The following is a 17,079-nucleotide window of genomic DNA, read 5'->3' on the forward strand; positions in this document are numbered from 1 at the left end:
CATATTGGATTTCAGGAAGTTTGCACCCAATAAATACTCTACGCAGTGCTTTACTGACACCAGAAAAGCTCAACTCACTGTAGGTAAGTATTGCACATTTTATATAAGCCATTGTTTTAATGAGTGTACTGTGATTAACTTGCATTAGGTGTGTGTACAGTCTCATCATGGGACAGTCATCGATTGTCTATTTCTGCCGAATAAATTCCGCAAAGCAAACATTAAACCAAGGAGACTGATAGTCTAGCTGTTTGGGCAGGGAATGTGATTGGTCGACATGGTTGTAATGCCCTTGCTGCATCAAAAATTCTGCATTTCTTTTTCTGTGAAAATCATTCAGTCTGAGAATTACAAGCTGCAATGCTAATAAATTAATAACTTGCACCATTGTGACTACATGCAGTCCTGTCTCCATTTTTTAAGTGTGCCTTGTTTTGTTTACTGCTGGTTACTAGATTACCAATACCACCATCATTCTCTCAAACACCTTGATGGAAACGCACCTAATTCACATTTGTTTGTTTTTATTTTTTGCTAATTTTTAAAAGATTTGCTTCATGTTTGGATGAAAACCCAGCTAATGTTCCATATGACCTTTTTCTCTTTTAAGTTGTACAGGAAAAGCAAAACTTAAAAATGCCTAAAAACCTCCTGAAAAATCCACATGGTGATGGTAAGTAAAATAAAATGATAAATATATACATATATATTTGTGTGTAAGGGAAAATGTATGTTGAGCTCTGCTAACGCCACCTCATAATGTGATAATATTAACCGACTGCTCACGGCACGTTTTATACGTATTACGTTCATAATACTCCCTGAGGTCATTCAGAAATACCAGTTTGTTGGCAGAATCCAGTAAACGGCATGTACATTTTTGAGCCAAATCCTCTAAGTCAGTGGTTCTCGGCAGTCTTTCTTGGTCAGTCACTTTTTGGCGTGTGCCCCTCCTTGTGGAGGGTCCCCTCACAGCCCCCCAGAGAAAATTCATGACATAAAACAGCCTCAAACTTAAAATTTGTGTTAAACAAAACATAATATAATGTAGTGCTGCTTAGGGCTCGACATTAACACCCACCATTTGCATGCTTCAGGCAAATGGAAATGTGTGCAAACTCTCTGGGCAAGAGCGGAAAGAAAATCATAGAGTTCAGCACATATCTGAGAGTTCGTGTCCAGGGAGGGCAAAGGAAACCCTTGAGGATCGAGGTTCACGCTTGTGCATATTTTAATGTGCTTTTGTGATAATAATGCCCTTTAATATGTCTCAGTAAATAAGTGCCTAAAATAAATTCTAACAGATCACGCTTTATCCGGCATGATCACGCACTGCATGATAAACAAGTTGACAGTAAAATTCAGGTCTTAAGCAGTTTTCATTAAAATTTTAGATATTTGTTTCATGCATATTTCCAATACATATGAAGAAAGTTTATTCCTTGTTTTTAGTGCAGAGCTTTGTTTTGTCTACTTACAGCACTACAGCATTTATTGATGTTGTTAAATATTTCAAGTTTTTGTCTATGCTTTTTGTTGATCTTTTTATTCAATCTTATAAACTCCTGATCACCTTTATTATATCCATTAAATCCTACTCTTATTTATGCTTTACTAAACTGCAGGTTTTCCATGCATCTAAATATATGATATTACTTTACCTGTAGTGATATTTACTATTATTTATTTGGGTGTTCAGTCTGCATTTGAAAGTGTTTAAAATCTAACTAAAACAAGTAAAATGACTCTAAACCAAGTAATTTAGAATGCCGAAGCAACTTTATGGCCAGTGAAAATGCTGAGGCTATAACTTTGGGAAACCGCGTTAACCACTGTGGCTGATAAGCAAAAAAGATCATCTCAAGCCCTGGTGCTGTTGGTAAGTATATTTATCGGAAGTTTAATTACACAAAGTTTATTACAAATTAATGTATTTTATAAAATTCATAAAACTGAGGCCCTCCCCAATCGCTTTTATTTTACCTTTATTTAAAAACTCTTTTACAAGAAAGACCTGGCCAAGGTAACAGCCAAACACTAAGACAATTTTAAAATACAATAGGTACATTACAACAATATATAAACATATCCTCTCAACAAAAACAATAACAAGCTTCCAATACCATTCTCCTTATAATGCCTTTAAATTTACCAATGGACACAAATTGATCTAGTTTTAGATCTTTTTGCAAACTACAGTACAGAGATAAGCTGGAAGTTTACATTGTTTTATAAATAAAAATGTAGCAGTGCTGTTTTCTATGTATAGCTAATAATGTCCAACCCACCATCTCATATGAATTACAATGATTAGTATGGGACTTTGCATTTGTAATAAAACGTAGTGAAGCATGGTATACTGAATCAAGACATGTTAAAATTAAAGAGGCTGCATGCATGTATAATATCTCACCATAATCAAGCACGGTTAAAAGGGAAGCTTCTACAAGTTTCTTTTCGGTCTTTAAAGTTAAGTTAGAGTTATTTCTAAAATAAATACGAAAGTAATCAAGTACTTGTGCCTGAGCTTTTGAAAAAAAACAAAAACAATAAATTTTATATTTTAAACTAACCAGAGCAGAGGCGTCATGCCCATTCAAACATGCCCCCTCGGTTTTTTGAGCCAAATGGATTTTGCATGCAACCTCAAAATCAAAGAAGCATCCATTAATCTTTTACTTGTCTTTTAATCTGTTTAATACACAAAATATTATTAATTCTGTGCTCCATCCTTGTCACTTTTCAGAGATTTTTGCCATTTTTATAGTGTTTTGATCACGTTACATTACTTTTTTCTGGGGGCAGGCGCTGCAGTCAGCGCAGTCACAGACGTCATCAGCGTCTGAGCACGCTCACGAGCTCTTCGCTGTTGCTGCTGCATTTTGCTATCTGAGGAATTAAAACGTTTAGAACCGCTCACAACAACATTTCCAAACCCCAGTACGGTAATGTGCAGTTAACCTCCTCTGTGTAGAAAATGTATGGTTTAAAATGTGACCGTCTTGACGTTATATTAGTAGATTTCTAGATTAATCTTCTTGGTACAACGCCAAAGTTCGCCAGAGTTCACGGGGGCGTGGAATCACACATGCTCACATGAGGTAAAATTTTATGCAAAAATCCGTTACTGTAATAATTTTATCTAAACATATTTGTTTTAATCATTATTGAACATTAAACTCAATCACAAGGCTATAGCTTATGTCATTTTCGTTGTTTATATACTTAATGGATTTAAAATTACATTAATTTTATAGGATAATGCAGTTGTTGTACAAAATGCATTAATGTCACAATTAAACAAGTCATTAAACAAAACTTAAATAAATAAAACATGCCGTTTCAGATGTAAGTATGCCAATATGTAATTATTCCGATTGAATACTATTTGATATGAAAGTTAGTCAACACTTTTATTTTGGAGGTTTTTGCATGAAGGCAAGGGCGCTCAGATTGTTAGAAATCTAAGTGCCATGGAAAAGAAAGTATGTAAGAATGTTATATTTCGTTTGATGTCTGTGTATGCATAAATTTCTGTGAGCTGTGCACACTGTGCCCCCTTAAAAAAATGGTGCATGATGCCCCTGAACCAGAGCATCTTCCAATGAATGAAATGCAAACTGAAGCTTTTTCACCGCCTGTAGATGGAGTAAATGTATAAATAATAGTAGTATCAGCATAAAAGTTTTTTTTTCTTTTTTTCAATTACTGACTAATAATCTTTTCATTGCCATTAAAGTGAAATGACTAAACCTAAACATAACAGCCCATACAAGAAAATATGTCATTGACCAGTAACATGTAGCCATCTTTGTATATAAACAGCTTTTTTTCATGTGTTTTTAAGAGGATTTTAGTAACTGGGAGTTGACGAAGAACGGTGGAGACAAATGGTGTATTGAACAGGTGCCAGATGATGCAGTGGCTTCATACTTCCGCACCTCATTTCAGTAAGAATTTTTTTTCAGAATAGACAACAATAATGTATAAATGTGAGTTTATGAGCATACTCTGGGTCTCAATGTTCATTTCTGTACAATTTTCCAGGCCGTGTCTAAAAAAACAAGTGATCATTCTGCTGCAAAGCGGTTATGATGCTGATTATTTAGATTCTGCGCCTGAAGTGACTGTGAGGGACTGGTGAGTCTTTAGCATCTACTTCACTATTGTCTTCATTTAATGTATAGTAGCTCATTTCGTTTGGATGTCTCTGTGTAGGTACAGCACTCATAGTGCATGTGGGGGTGTTTATAGGCTTATTGTGTCACTGCTCAATGAAAATCGAGAGGTCATTGCTACATTTAAGCCGACTGATGTGACTCTGCCCGATGGTTCCACTTGGACACAGGTAAAATCTGGACGAATTAATTATTTACAATAAAACCAAGAACTCGTTTAGAAAGGAAATCAGGTCAACTTAAATATCATGTTAGCTTCAAAGTTTTAGTACATTAATGTTTGTGTGACTGTTTCTATAATATTAACAGTTAAATTGAAGCTATCAGACGAATAGCTTCCTGATAATCAAACCTATCCACAAGTTTCCTATTTAAAGATACAGGAGGGTATTTCAGATACAGCCAAAGCTGTGAACATTATTCTGTACAATATAAGATCAGATCATATGAACTCATACTGGAATGTAGTGAGTGAGTAAACTTTACATTAAACTAATTTAATTTATTAATATTCACACATGTTGTACTGCTTTATTTGTACAAATAACAACATTAACATTAGGGATTCACAATGTTTGGCAAACAAAATTATTCGGCCTGAACACCATGCAGCATATGAGAAAGACACAATGGTGGCGATTAGTATTTGTCTGCTGAATGCACACGCACAAAGAATGAGAGACTTTAGCTCTTCATCTCATGTTATAGACCATGAAGAGCTTCAGCAATAAAACTTCATAAACAGTAAAGTCCTACAATGACAAACACGCCTATATTAAATGAGAAATAAAATGTTTATTAACAATAAGGTTTTTGTTAGACTGCTTTGTTGAGTGCTTTTTTATTTGTCATCTCCTGTCAATCAATGTCAAGGAAGGATCATCGGAAGCCAGAATTTCGAGGATGCTACGTCATCGACATATGTGTAGCCTTCGTGCTCTGAAATCACCCACAATCCTATGCACGCTGCGCCGAAAGCGCACCTTTTCACTGACGTAATGACACAATGACATGGTGCACTTGCTAGCCTGTTCCATTTACGTGTTCTCCGAATGCTAAAGAGAAGCCTCACTTAGCCTCTGAAGGAAGTGACTTGAAAGGGCCCGTCCTGCCAATGAAGTATGCTTGACATTGGGAAACACCTACTAGATAACTACCTACTACAAAAATAATTGTTAATTAAATGTGAAATAAATAATAGTAAAAAGGACATTCTGAAAATGTAACTTGGTGAGAAAATTGACTAAATAATTAGGAAAATGAAAAAAATAGGTTTTTCGGTATTGGCCAAGAAATTTCCTTTTGGTGCATCCCTAATTAAAATCCATCTGAATTTCATCAGCTGGTTGCTTTGTCCGATGGAGCTTCTTCAAGAAGCGACTGCTACAGGTTTATGTTTTATTAACCAACAGATGGCGCTGTTTTCGACACTTGAAGTGTTGAATCTTAGTTCAATACAGTCAGGAGTCTCAGTGCTTCACACAAAATACCATTGGTATGCTACTTCTGCTGCTTTATCGAAAGTTTTACCCACATTCTTTATTACAGTAGCAACCCCCCCCCCCCAAAAAAAAAACAAACAAACTTGTGTGTAGTTTTAAGTTCATGGACGCTGAATATAACCGCACTTTTATTCCTTCTTTCATAGGTGACACACAAGTTTACAAGTTACGGTCCTGGTCTGCGCTTCATCTCTTTTGAACATGGTGGTCAAGACAATAAAAACTGGAAAGGCTGCTATGGAATAAGAGTCACTGGAAGTTCTGTCACCATACTCCCAAAACCCTAATATGTGATTCAATAATGTTACTGATTGGGCAGCACTTTGCTTTTAACCATACTATAACTACAAATAATATTAAAGTAACATTACAAAATCTACACGGCTAAACCTTGCTGAAAAAGCAAAGCCTTTGCTTACTTTCTAAGATTTAAATGCATATTCATAAATTTATCTTTGAATGAAAATTATACATGTGGGGAATTAATTGAAATTATTTTCTGCTGTCAGCTTAATAAAGTCTCCCTCTGGTTAAAATCAAGTTTTTATTGTTGTTTATATGTCTGTGTGGTGTTTTTAATATGCTTTAAGACAAATCATGTGCAAGATAAATCTGTCTGAAATGCTTTTCTCACGGTGAATGTGTGATACCCGAGAATAAACTTGTTTTTCCACATAATTTTTTATTTTATTCAATCGTGGACACTGGTTCGCACAAAACTCTTAAAAACATTCAACTATTCTATATTTAGCAACACTTATTAGGTTGCAGCAGACAACTAGCCTTAGCATTTTAACCAAAATGCCTTCTGATTAAAACATCACGTAAGATAATGCTCAGTGAGTCAAGTCTGTTCTTGACCTACAGTCATGACCAAAAGTGTTGGTACCCTTGGTAAATATACAAGCAAAGAAAGCTATAAAAACAAACAAACAAACACAAAAATATGAGTTTTCATTGAAGTAAACAATTGGAATTGCTGGGTTGGGGATACATCATAAAATAATTTTTTTTTCTATTACACACTGGATGCGATAATTGGCACCACTAGAATTTTTTTTAGTAAAATATCTCTGTAGTATATTAACATTGATATTAACATTTTCTTAGCAAGCATGGTGACTAGAAACATCCAGTCATGGCTTCTTGTTTCACAAGAAAATAAAAATTAAGTAACACAAACCCCAAGTCCCATAATCAATCATCAGAGAAAACCAAAGACTATAGTTCTCAGGCATGTGATTGGCCAACACCAATCACCAACACCCCCCTGCCCTACACGCAAAAAGAAAATGCACACAATAACACACATATATACAAAAATACATTATAACCATTATAATTATTTAATTCAGTTAGATTATACATTTAAACTGTAAGTATGTATTTTACTAGTAGCCGGAACAATGTTTATGTGTTACCCTTACTATTTTACATCTGCAATCATTTCATTTTGTGGTAATCTGTACATCAGTAGCAAGGCCAGACATTTTTAACTGAGTGGACCTTGGAATCTGGTGGACCTCAATGTCTACATGTACTCTTATATAAATGTACAATGCACTGGTAAATTAATTACGTTATGGTTTTTGAGTCATTGATTAAATCATTTTCAAATCAGCAAAAAAGTGATGGGGTAATATAAAAATAGAAAATAACAAAGTTACAAATAAAGTAAGATCTAACAGTAGTAATAAGGTACAGAAATAGAATCAAATGAATAATAATAACACTGTTTTAATTTTTTTAAAGCTCTTAAAGTGATTTTAAATTTGTTTTCTGTAGTTCGATTACAGTTTACAGATGCTAGGACACATTTCTCAATACTCAATAAACAAAAAAGATTAGTAAAGTAAAATAAAATAAAAAACTTTTGTTTAAATGTAGCTTAAATAAATTGATTGCAACCACTTACCTTAAAAAAATTATTAAATTGAATGAATCATTTTTTTCAGTGTAACTCACAAAGACTTCTGTTGTGCTCACTGTGTGAAGTTTGGTAAAACTTTATATTAACTGCACACTGTGACGCATTAGTAAAGCAGTACTAAATAGTCAATTCATCATTTATTAAACATTAATAGACAACATTAGCAAGTAGTTTATAAATGCTTTATTCTTGATTTATAAGTATATATATATATATATATATATATATATATATATATATATATATATATATATATATATATATATACATATATATATATATATATATACATATATATATATACATATATATATATACATATATATATATACATATATATATATATATATATATATATATACATATATATATATATATATATACATATATATATATACATATATATATATATATATATATATATATATATATATATACATACACACATATATATATATATATATATATATATATATATATATATATATATATATATATATACATATATATACATACACATATATATATATATATATATATATATATATATATATACATATATATATATACATATATATACATACACATATATATATATATATATATATATATATATATATATACATATATATATACATATACATATATATATACATATACATATACATATACATATACATATACATATACATATACATATATATATACATATATATATATATATATATATATACATATACATATACATATACATATACATATACATATACATATACATATACATATATATATATATATACATATACATATACATATATATATATATATATATATATACATATACATATATATACATATACATATACATATACATATACATATACATATATATATATATATATATATATATATATATATATATATATATATATATATATATATATATATATGTGTTTAATAATTGTCTTTTCATACTTTATTAATGATCAATTCATCATTGCTAAAAAAAGTATTACATTATTTACAGACCAGTTATTAAGGAGTTGTTAGTGGTTTATAAGATCATTTAGGAAGTGTGGGTAAACGATTAATAAACTATTTAAACATTCATTTATACAGCTTATTATTTAGATGTACAGATGTCAGTGTGTTAAGAAATGCTTCATTAACACATATTCCTACTGTAATTCACGATTAATTCAGGTAGTTATAAAACATTTAGAAGTGGTCAGTTAACTATTATGTAAGCTCATCTAAAGTGAGGACTATTTATGCTTTGTAAAGCTTTTAAAAGGAGATTTAAAGGCTCAGTTATCTTTTAAACAGAAAAAGGAAACAGGTGGACATTAAAATGTATTATTATTATGATGCATAGTTGGAAAAACTAACTACCTAGTCAAGACTGTTTCACGAAAACATAGTAACTTCGCAGATTCATCATTGTAACCATGTTGGTTCAACAATATAGTTAAAGAAATCACATGGGAGGTGGAGTACTTATTTAAAGTTCAAACTTGTTTTGTAATTAACTCTAACTAGTTCTAAACTGTTCTAACTTGTTTTTCCACTTGTTTTGGACAAAAGTGTTGGCACCCTAGTAAATATGAGCAAAGAAAGTTATAAAAATTAATCTACAATCTTTCTTCTTTTAAGCTTTAATTAAAAATGTTTCATTGAAGTAAATCAATTGAAAGTGTGTATGAAATAAATGTTTTTCTTTAATACACAAGAGACGCAATTATTGGCACCACTAGAAATGTTTATGAGTAAAATATCTCTGTAGTATATTAACAATGTTATTAACATTTTCTCAGCAAAACATGATGTTGTCCAGTCATGGCTTCCTGTTTCTTGAGAAAATAAAATTAAGTAACACAAACCCTTAATCAGTCACAGTAGATAAAACCAAAGACTATAGGTTCTGATGTGCAGCAAAAGATTGTTGAGCTACGCAAACATAAAAGGTGGCTTTAAGGAAATAGTTAAACCATAAAAACACTTTATGTTAAAAACATAAGAAACTCTTTTAAATACAAAAAGTGCAGACCATCAAACATTAATAAGTCTTATGTATTCATCCTAGAAATGCATAAAATAACACCATATTAATACATTTACAGTGTCTCTGTAAACTAAGTGAATGACATCTGTACTTATATGTGCCATGTTGGGTGTGCGTTTTCCAAACAACAACATAATTCAAAGTTGAACCACCATAGTATGATGCATAACTGGAGAAACTAACCATTTAGTCAAGACTGTTACCCGAAAACATAATAACTTCGCACATTCATTATTTAAACCACGTTGGTAAAAAAAATATTGTTAAAGATATCACCTGTGAGATGAAGTACTAATTAATCTGTTCAAATCGATTTAATGTCAGATTATTGACATAAACTGGATATCACGTGACCTTTTCTGAAGCTTTCTATCCGAAAATCGTGCGAGCCAACTCAATAAACTTCATGAAATGCGACAAAACTTTTATAAAGAAAAAAGTATGTTTTAGTTTTATTCTAAACACACATTGCTAGACAGTAAGGGACCACAATCTACTAAATATTTTAATGTAATATTCCTCCAAATGTATGCATGGATATGTAAGAGAATAATCAAAGCGTTTTTTATAATATACTTAAACACGTTTAAAAAAAAATTAAGTCAGAGAGATGTTGGTTTTTGCCGGATGTTGATGAATAATAGCTGTGCATTTTCACAACACGCTTAAAAATAAGTGAACAGTGTCCCAATGTGAAGTGAGCTAGGGTCCTTACCAGCGCCCGAACCTGCATTCACAATATACTGATTCAAAACCTCGGGAGCAGACTGAGACAGCCTTGAACACAATAGTCACTTCCATGGTAATTAGTTACTTTTATAATGATGTAACAGTTATTAACTAATTTAGGCTACTATTTGTAAAAAGTAACTATAACTAATTACTTTCTTAAAGTAACATGCCCAACATGCCCATGTAAACGCACTTAGTTTCTTTGTATCATACTTTTTCTATGTATCGTACTATGATTGTTAATCGGTAAGCTATGTGGTTGTTTGGGAAATGCACCCCAGATAAATATCCCAGGAGTTAACTGACTTGATGCTATACTTTAATTAAAAAGTGCTCCCTTAGTTGTTTTGAACAGTGTTTCCCAAATATTTTACAAGATGTTTTGTTCAAAAACACGATTAATGCCAATCTACATGTCATAATAACAAGGAACTACACTTCTAACCACAGCTTATCAGCAACAGTTACAACAATACATGTCTGCTGGAACGATGGTTCAAGAAAACATCCGAATCGGTGAACTATGTTTAAACGACGATACTTGTAACCATATTTGGCTAACAATGCTTTTGGGGAACGCAGCCCTGTTTGTAAGGCGAGCACTGTTACTGGTACAAAACTTCACATGTTACATCCCATATTTGATTTTAGGAAGTTTGCACCCAATAAATACTCTACGCAGTGCTTTACTGACACCTGAGAAGCTCAACTCACTGTAGGTAAATATTGCACATTTTATATAAGCCATTGAGTGTACTGTGATTTATTTACATTAGGTGTGTGTCCAGTTTCATCATGGGGCAGTCATTGATTGTCTTTATCTGCAGCAGGATAGAAGAATTAAATCTCTATAATCCACAGCTATTAGAAATCATGCCTCTCATTTACATTAAACAAGAATCAATATTGTTTTTATTTAGTGTGAAAGATGTGTTTAGATAGCACTGCAAACTTTACGTTATTTTTCTGAATTTTAAAACAGAGAGTCATTTTTGGTGACACTACTGATGGTGGTGCATAAGATTAAAGGGGTCAGGTTTTGAAGAATGTCTATATTAAGGATACTTAATATAACTACAATCACCAAAATTGAGAGAAGTCAAAAATCCTCATGAGGAACACTGCAAAAAATGCTTTTCAAGAAAAAAATATGGTAGTATTTTTGTCTTTTTTTCAGTAAACATATCAAACAATTCTTAAATTAAGATGCGCTTTTTTTTGATGAGCAAAACGACCCAAGAAAATAAGTCTAGTTTTTAAACCAAAAATATCAAATTTAAGTGATTTTGTGCATAAAACAAGCAAAAAAAATTGCCAATGGGGTAAGCATTTTTTTGTTGCATTTTTCCTGAATTTAGTGTGTTCAAGATTTTTTTGCTAACCCCATTGGCAGATTTGTTTGCTTGTTTTATGCACAAAATCACTTAAATTTGAAATTTTTGGTCTAAAAACTAGACTTATTTTCTTGGGTCGTTTTGCTCATGAAGAAAAAGCATCTTATTTTAAGAATTTTTAGATATTTTTACTGAAAACAAGACAAAAATACTAAGAATTTTTTTTTCTTGAAAATCATTTTTTGCATTGTAGAACAACACTGCAAAAAATTATTTTCATGAAAAAATATAGAAATATATCAAATTTAAATGTTTGTGCATAAAACAAGCAAAAAAATCTGCCAATGTTTTAAGCAATTTTTTCTTGAATTTAGTGTTTAAAAATTTTTTTTTAAAGATTTTTTGCTTACCCCATTGGCAGATTTTTTTTTTTTGCTTGTTTTATGCACAAAATCACTTAAATGTAATATTTTTGGTCTAAAAACTAGACTTCTTTTCTTGGGTCATTTTGCTCATCAAGAAAAACATCTTAATTTAAGAATTTTAAGATATTTTTACTGAAAAAAAAGGCAAAAATACTAAGACATTTTTTTCTTGAAAATATTTTTTTTTGCAGTGAAGACACTCCATGTTTCCATCACCATGATTACAAGTGCATTGTAAAGTATTGCATCAAAAACAAGTGATGGAAACAACAGATTTCGAATAGAAGTACCTTAATTTGCAAAAAAGTTTTTACGCTTTAGGTGGTTTTTATTTATGTGAAAAAGAGTAAATGCGAATAGTGGGAGATGGAAATGCATTTGCCGAATAAATTCTGACGTAGCGAACATTAAACCCAGGAGACTGATCGTTTAGCTGTTTGGGCGGGTAATGTGATTGGTCAACGTCGTTCCAAGCTCTTGCTCCATCAAAAATTCTGCATTTCTTTTTCTGTGTGCAGCATTCAGTCTGGCAATTACAAGCTGCACTGCTAGTAAATTAATGACTTGCTTCACCATGACTACATATAGTCCTCTTTCCAATTTCTATGCATGCCTTGTTTTGTTTACTGCCGGTTACTAAATTACCAAAACCACTGTCATTTGTTCGAACAACTTAATTTGCATTTACTTGTTTTTTGGCGAATTTTAAAAAAAGATTCGCTTCACATTTGGATGGAAACCCAGCTAATGTTCCATATGACCTTTTTCTCTTTTATTTGGTACAGGGAAAGCAAAACTCAAAAATGGCTAAAAACCTGCTGAAAAATCCATATGGAGATCGTAAGTAAAATAACATTTATATATATATATATATATATATATATATATATATATATATATATATATATGTGTGTGTGTGTGTGTGTGTGTGTGTGTAAGGGAAAATGTATGTTTAGATAAGAAGGGCTCTGCTAACGCCACCTCATCATTATTGAGATGTTATTAACTGAATGCTCTCGGCACATTTATGCATTCATCAAATACTTTCGCTTCAAATCCGCTTAATCCCTGACTCAGGCCATTCAGAAATATCAGTTTGTACACCATGTACATTTTTGAGCAAAGTACTCCAAGTCAGTGGTTCTCGGCAGTCTTTCTGAGTCAGTCACTTTTCGGCATTTACCCCCAATTGTGTGAAAATTCATGAGATAAAACAACCTCAAACTTAAAATTTGTGTTAAACAAACATAATATAATGTAGTGCTGCTTAGGGCTTGACATTAACACCCACCAAATGTGGGTAAACACTTCAGACGAGGGTAAATGTGAGCACAATCTCTGGGTGAGAGCGGAGAGAAAATCATAGCGATTAGCACATATCTGAGAGTTCATGTCCAGGCAGAGGCAGAGGTTCACGCTTGTGATTTTTTAATGTGCTTTGGTGATAGTTATGCCCTTTAATTTGTCTCAGAAAATAAGTGCCTAAAAACAGAAACCATGATTACGCTCTCTGCATGATAAAGTTGACAAAAAAATTCAGGTCTTGTGCAGTTTTCATTAAAATTTTAGATATTTGTTTCATGCGTATTTCCAATACATTTGAAGAAAGTTTATTCCTTGTTTTTAGTGCAGAGCTTTGTGTTGTCTCCTTGCAGCACTACAGCATTTACTGATGTTGTTCATAAATATTTCAAGTTTATGTCTAGGCTTTTTGTTTATCTTTTTATTTAATCTTATAAACCCCTGAATCACTTTACTTTTATCCATTAAATCCTACTCTTCTTTATGATTTACTAAACTGCATGTTTTCCATGCATCTAAATATGACATGACGTGTGTGTGCTTCTCATGTCCTCGTTCAAAAAGTGCAGCTTTTGACCTAAAGAGTTGCAATTAGTACCTCAAAGATATATATTAGTACAAACCAACTACTATCTGTACCTTAAAGGGGTCATATCAGGAGCATTTTAAAGGTTATCGCCGCAGTGACAGCTTGGGTATATTTTGACAATTTTTCTGACAGTGTACAGTTGCCTTTTTATTTATAAGGTCCTGATGACGAATTTTTAACGCTACAAATATCTTTTTGTAAGTAATTCAATACTGTATCATTATTATATAAGAGGAGTGTTAAAGAGTTTTAGATAAAGTATAGACAATGTATGTCATTGACCAGTAACATGTTGCCATCTTAGTATATAAACAGCTTTTATCTCATGTGTTTTTAAGATGATTTTAGTAACTGGGAGTTGACGAAGAACGGTGGAGACAAATGGGAAATTCACAAGATGACAGAAAATGCAGTGGCTTCATACTTCTGCACCTCATTTCAGTAAGAGAAAATTATTCAGCACTACAGGAATAGACAACAATAATACACAGGTCGGTTGGTGTGACGATAACTCCTTGATACTCAATGGAACAAAGACGGTTGAAATGATTTTCGATCCTAGAGGTGTAGGAGACCATAGTCCTGTAATGATACATGGTAATATCATTGCACAGGTTCCTTCATACAAGTACTTGGGAGTCTATATGGATAACTCACTATGCTGGTCTTCTCATGTCAACAATCTTTGTTCCAATTTACAGAAGAGGTTATACTTTCTACGAAGGCTAAAATCGTTCGGAGTTAACCAAAAGATCTTGCACTTGTTTTACAAGTCTGTTTTTGAGAGCTTGATAAGATATGGTATCACTGCATGGTATGGAAATTTGACTGTCCAGCTACAATCCAGGTTAGGACGTCTGGTGCACAATGCTTTTAAAATTATAGGAGGCGAGGAGAAATCAGTACAAGAGTTGTTTGATGCCGCCATTTTAAACCATGCTAAGAAAATTGTGAGGGACGAGACTCATATCCTGAAAGATAACTTTAAACTACTACCATCAGGAAAGAGATATAGGGTCTTGATGAGCAGGTCAAATCGATTTAAATACTCATTTGTTCCCATTGCAATCAAAGCTTTAAACAGAGAAAAAATACTGTGAATCACCATTGTGTTTTATGTATTTATATTTATTTTATTTGTATGTGTTTTTTTTTTTTTTTTTTTTTTAATGCATGCTGTGTTATTATTATTATCATTATAAGGTTTGTACTGACTTGCACGCTGTCCAAGACAAATTTCCCAGCGATGGGACTAATAAAGTATAAAGTAATAATGTGTGAATGTGAGTTTATGAGCATACTCTGGGTCTCAATGTTCATTTCTGTACAATTTTCCAGGCCGTGTCTAAAAAAACAAGTGATTATTCTGCTGCAAAGCGGTTATGATGCTGCATATTTAGATTCTGCGCCTGAAGTGACTGTGAAGGACTGGTGAGTCTTTAGCATCTTCTTCACTATTCTCTTCATTTAATGTATAGCAGCTCATTTCTTTGCATGTCTGTGTTTAGGTACCGCACTAGAGATGACTGTGGGGGCGTTTATAGGCTTACTGTGTCACTGCTCAATGAAAATCGTGAGGTCATTGCTACATTTAAGCCGGCTGATGTGACTGTGCCCCAGGGTACCCCTTGGACACAGGTAAAATGTGGACGGGGTAATTGTTTACAATAAAACCAAGTTTAGGAAGGAAATCAGGTCAACTTTAAAACGCCCCCTGAGACTTGTGGATAGTTTTAAGTTCATGGACACTGAATATCACCACACTTTTATTTCTTCTTTCATAGGTGACACACACGTTTAAAGGTTATGGTCCTGGTCTACGCTTCATCTCTTTTGAACATGGTGGTCAAGACAATAAAAACTGGAAAGGCTGGTTTGGAGTGAGAGTCACTGGAAGTTCTGTCACCATACCCCCAAAACCCTAATATGTGATTCAATAATGTTACTGATTGGTCAACACTTTGCTTTTAACCATACTATAACTACAAATAATATTAAAGTAACATTACAGAATCTACACGGCTAAACCTTACTGAAAAAGCAAAGCCTTTGCTTACTTTTAAAGATTTAAATGCATATTCATAAACTTATCTCTGAATGAAAAATGAAAACGAGTGAAGGATTAATTGAAATTATTTTCTGCTGTCATAGAGCTTAATAAAGTCTCCATGTGGTGAAAAATCAAGTTTTATTTTTGTTTATGTCTGTGTGGTGTTTTTAATATGCTTTAAGACAAATCATGTGCAAGACAAATCTGTCTGAAATGCTTGTGTCACGGTGAATGTTTGATACCTGAGAGCCTTGTTTTTATCTGCCTTGAAGTAGGGGAGAGCGGGGCACAACCTAATGCTTTTAAGTTGCATTAATATCTTTTTTACACAATCAACACACACCTCTATGCTACAAATAAACACTTAAAGTTTGCTTGTGGGACATACCGATATCGTACAATTACACCGAAAGTGACAGGAGTGCAAACGTTACCCCATAGATGAGGTTCATTGTAATAAACAGAGGGTTTGTTGTTGTAACACCTGCTAGAAAATTTAGTTTAAACACAATAATTCAATCAAATTCTGTCTATATACTACAGGTAGATATTGTTTATATATCTGCCTATAATTGATACATTTTCACAAATCCACCCATGATCCTTCATCTAACCATCCTTATATTAAAGAGACACTCATTTCCCAGCTCCCCTGGAGTTAAACATTTGATTTTTACTGTTTTGGAATCCATTCAAGCTGATCTTCGGGTCTGTCAGAACCAACATGATCTCACGAAGTTCCGTGGGATAGTCACGGAACTTTTTTGCTCATTTTTCCGTGGCATTCTCACGGATCTCCTCATATTTCCGTGGCCCTGACACGGACTTTCTTTTCCGTGGCATTCTCACGGATTGGTTACTCAACTGTTTTTTCCTATTTTCAAACCATTGTCGCTTCGGTTTAGGGTTAGATTTGGTGTTTGCGTTAGTATTTCACTTTAAGTATTGGTTTATACTATTTTTTTGATGTATTCT

At 32.7% G+C, this 17,079-nt stretch overlaps 2 protein-coding genes across 2 annotated transcripts; both read left to right on the forward strand.

Moving 5' to 3' along the window:
• Positions 1-6,216, forward strand: LOC135740686 (F-box only protein 2-like). The gene is made up of 6 exons (XM_065259165.1): positions 1-83; positions 611-673; positions 3,848-3,950; positions 4,048-4,140; positions 4,219-4,348; positions 5,827-6,216. Exons 2-6 carry the CDS (start codon positions 637-639, stop codon positions 5,965-5,967), a joined length of 504 nt encoding a protein of 167 aa, XP_065115237.1. The 5' UTR covers positions 1-83; positions 611-636; the 3' UTR covers positions 5,968-6,216.
• Positions 6,217-12,231: 6,015 nt separating this feature from the next.
• On the forward strand, positions 12,232-16,192 carry LOC135740689 (F-box only protein 2-like). The gene is made up of 5 exons (XM_065259168.2): positions 12,232-13,003; positions 14,393-14,495; positions 15,393-15,485; positions 15,563-15,692; positions 15,839-16,192. The coding sequence occupies exons 1-5, from the start codon at positions 12,967-12,969 to the stop codon at positions 15,977-15,979; spliced, it is 504 nt and encodes a 167-aa protein (XP_065115240.1). The 5' UTR covers positions 12,232-12,966; the 3' UTR covers positions 15,980-16,192.
• Positions 16,193-17,079: the final 887 nt, after the last annotated feature.

Source organism: Paramisgurnus dabryanus, chromosome 14 (genome assembly GCF_030506205.2).
Source record: "Paramisgurnus dabryanus chromosome 14, PD_genome_1.1, whole genome shotgun sequence".
NCBI classification, from domain to species: domain Eukaryota; kingdom Metazoa; phylum Chordata; class Actinopteri; order Cypriniformes; family Cobitidae; genus Paramisgurnus; species Paramisgurnus dabryanus.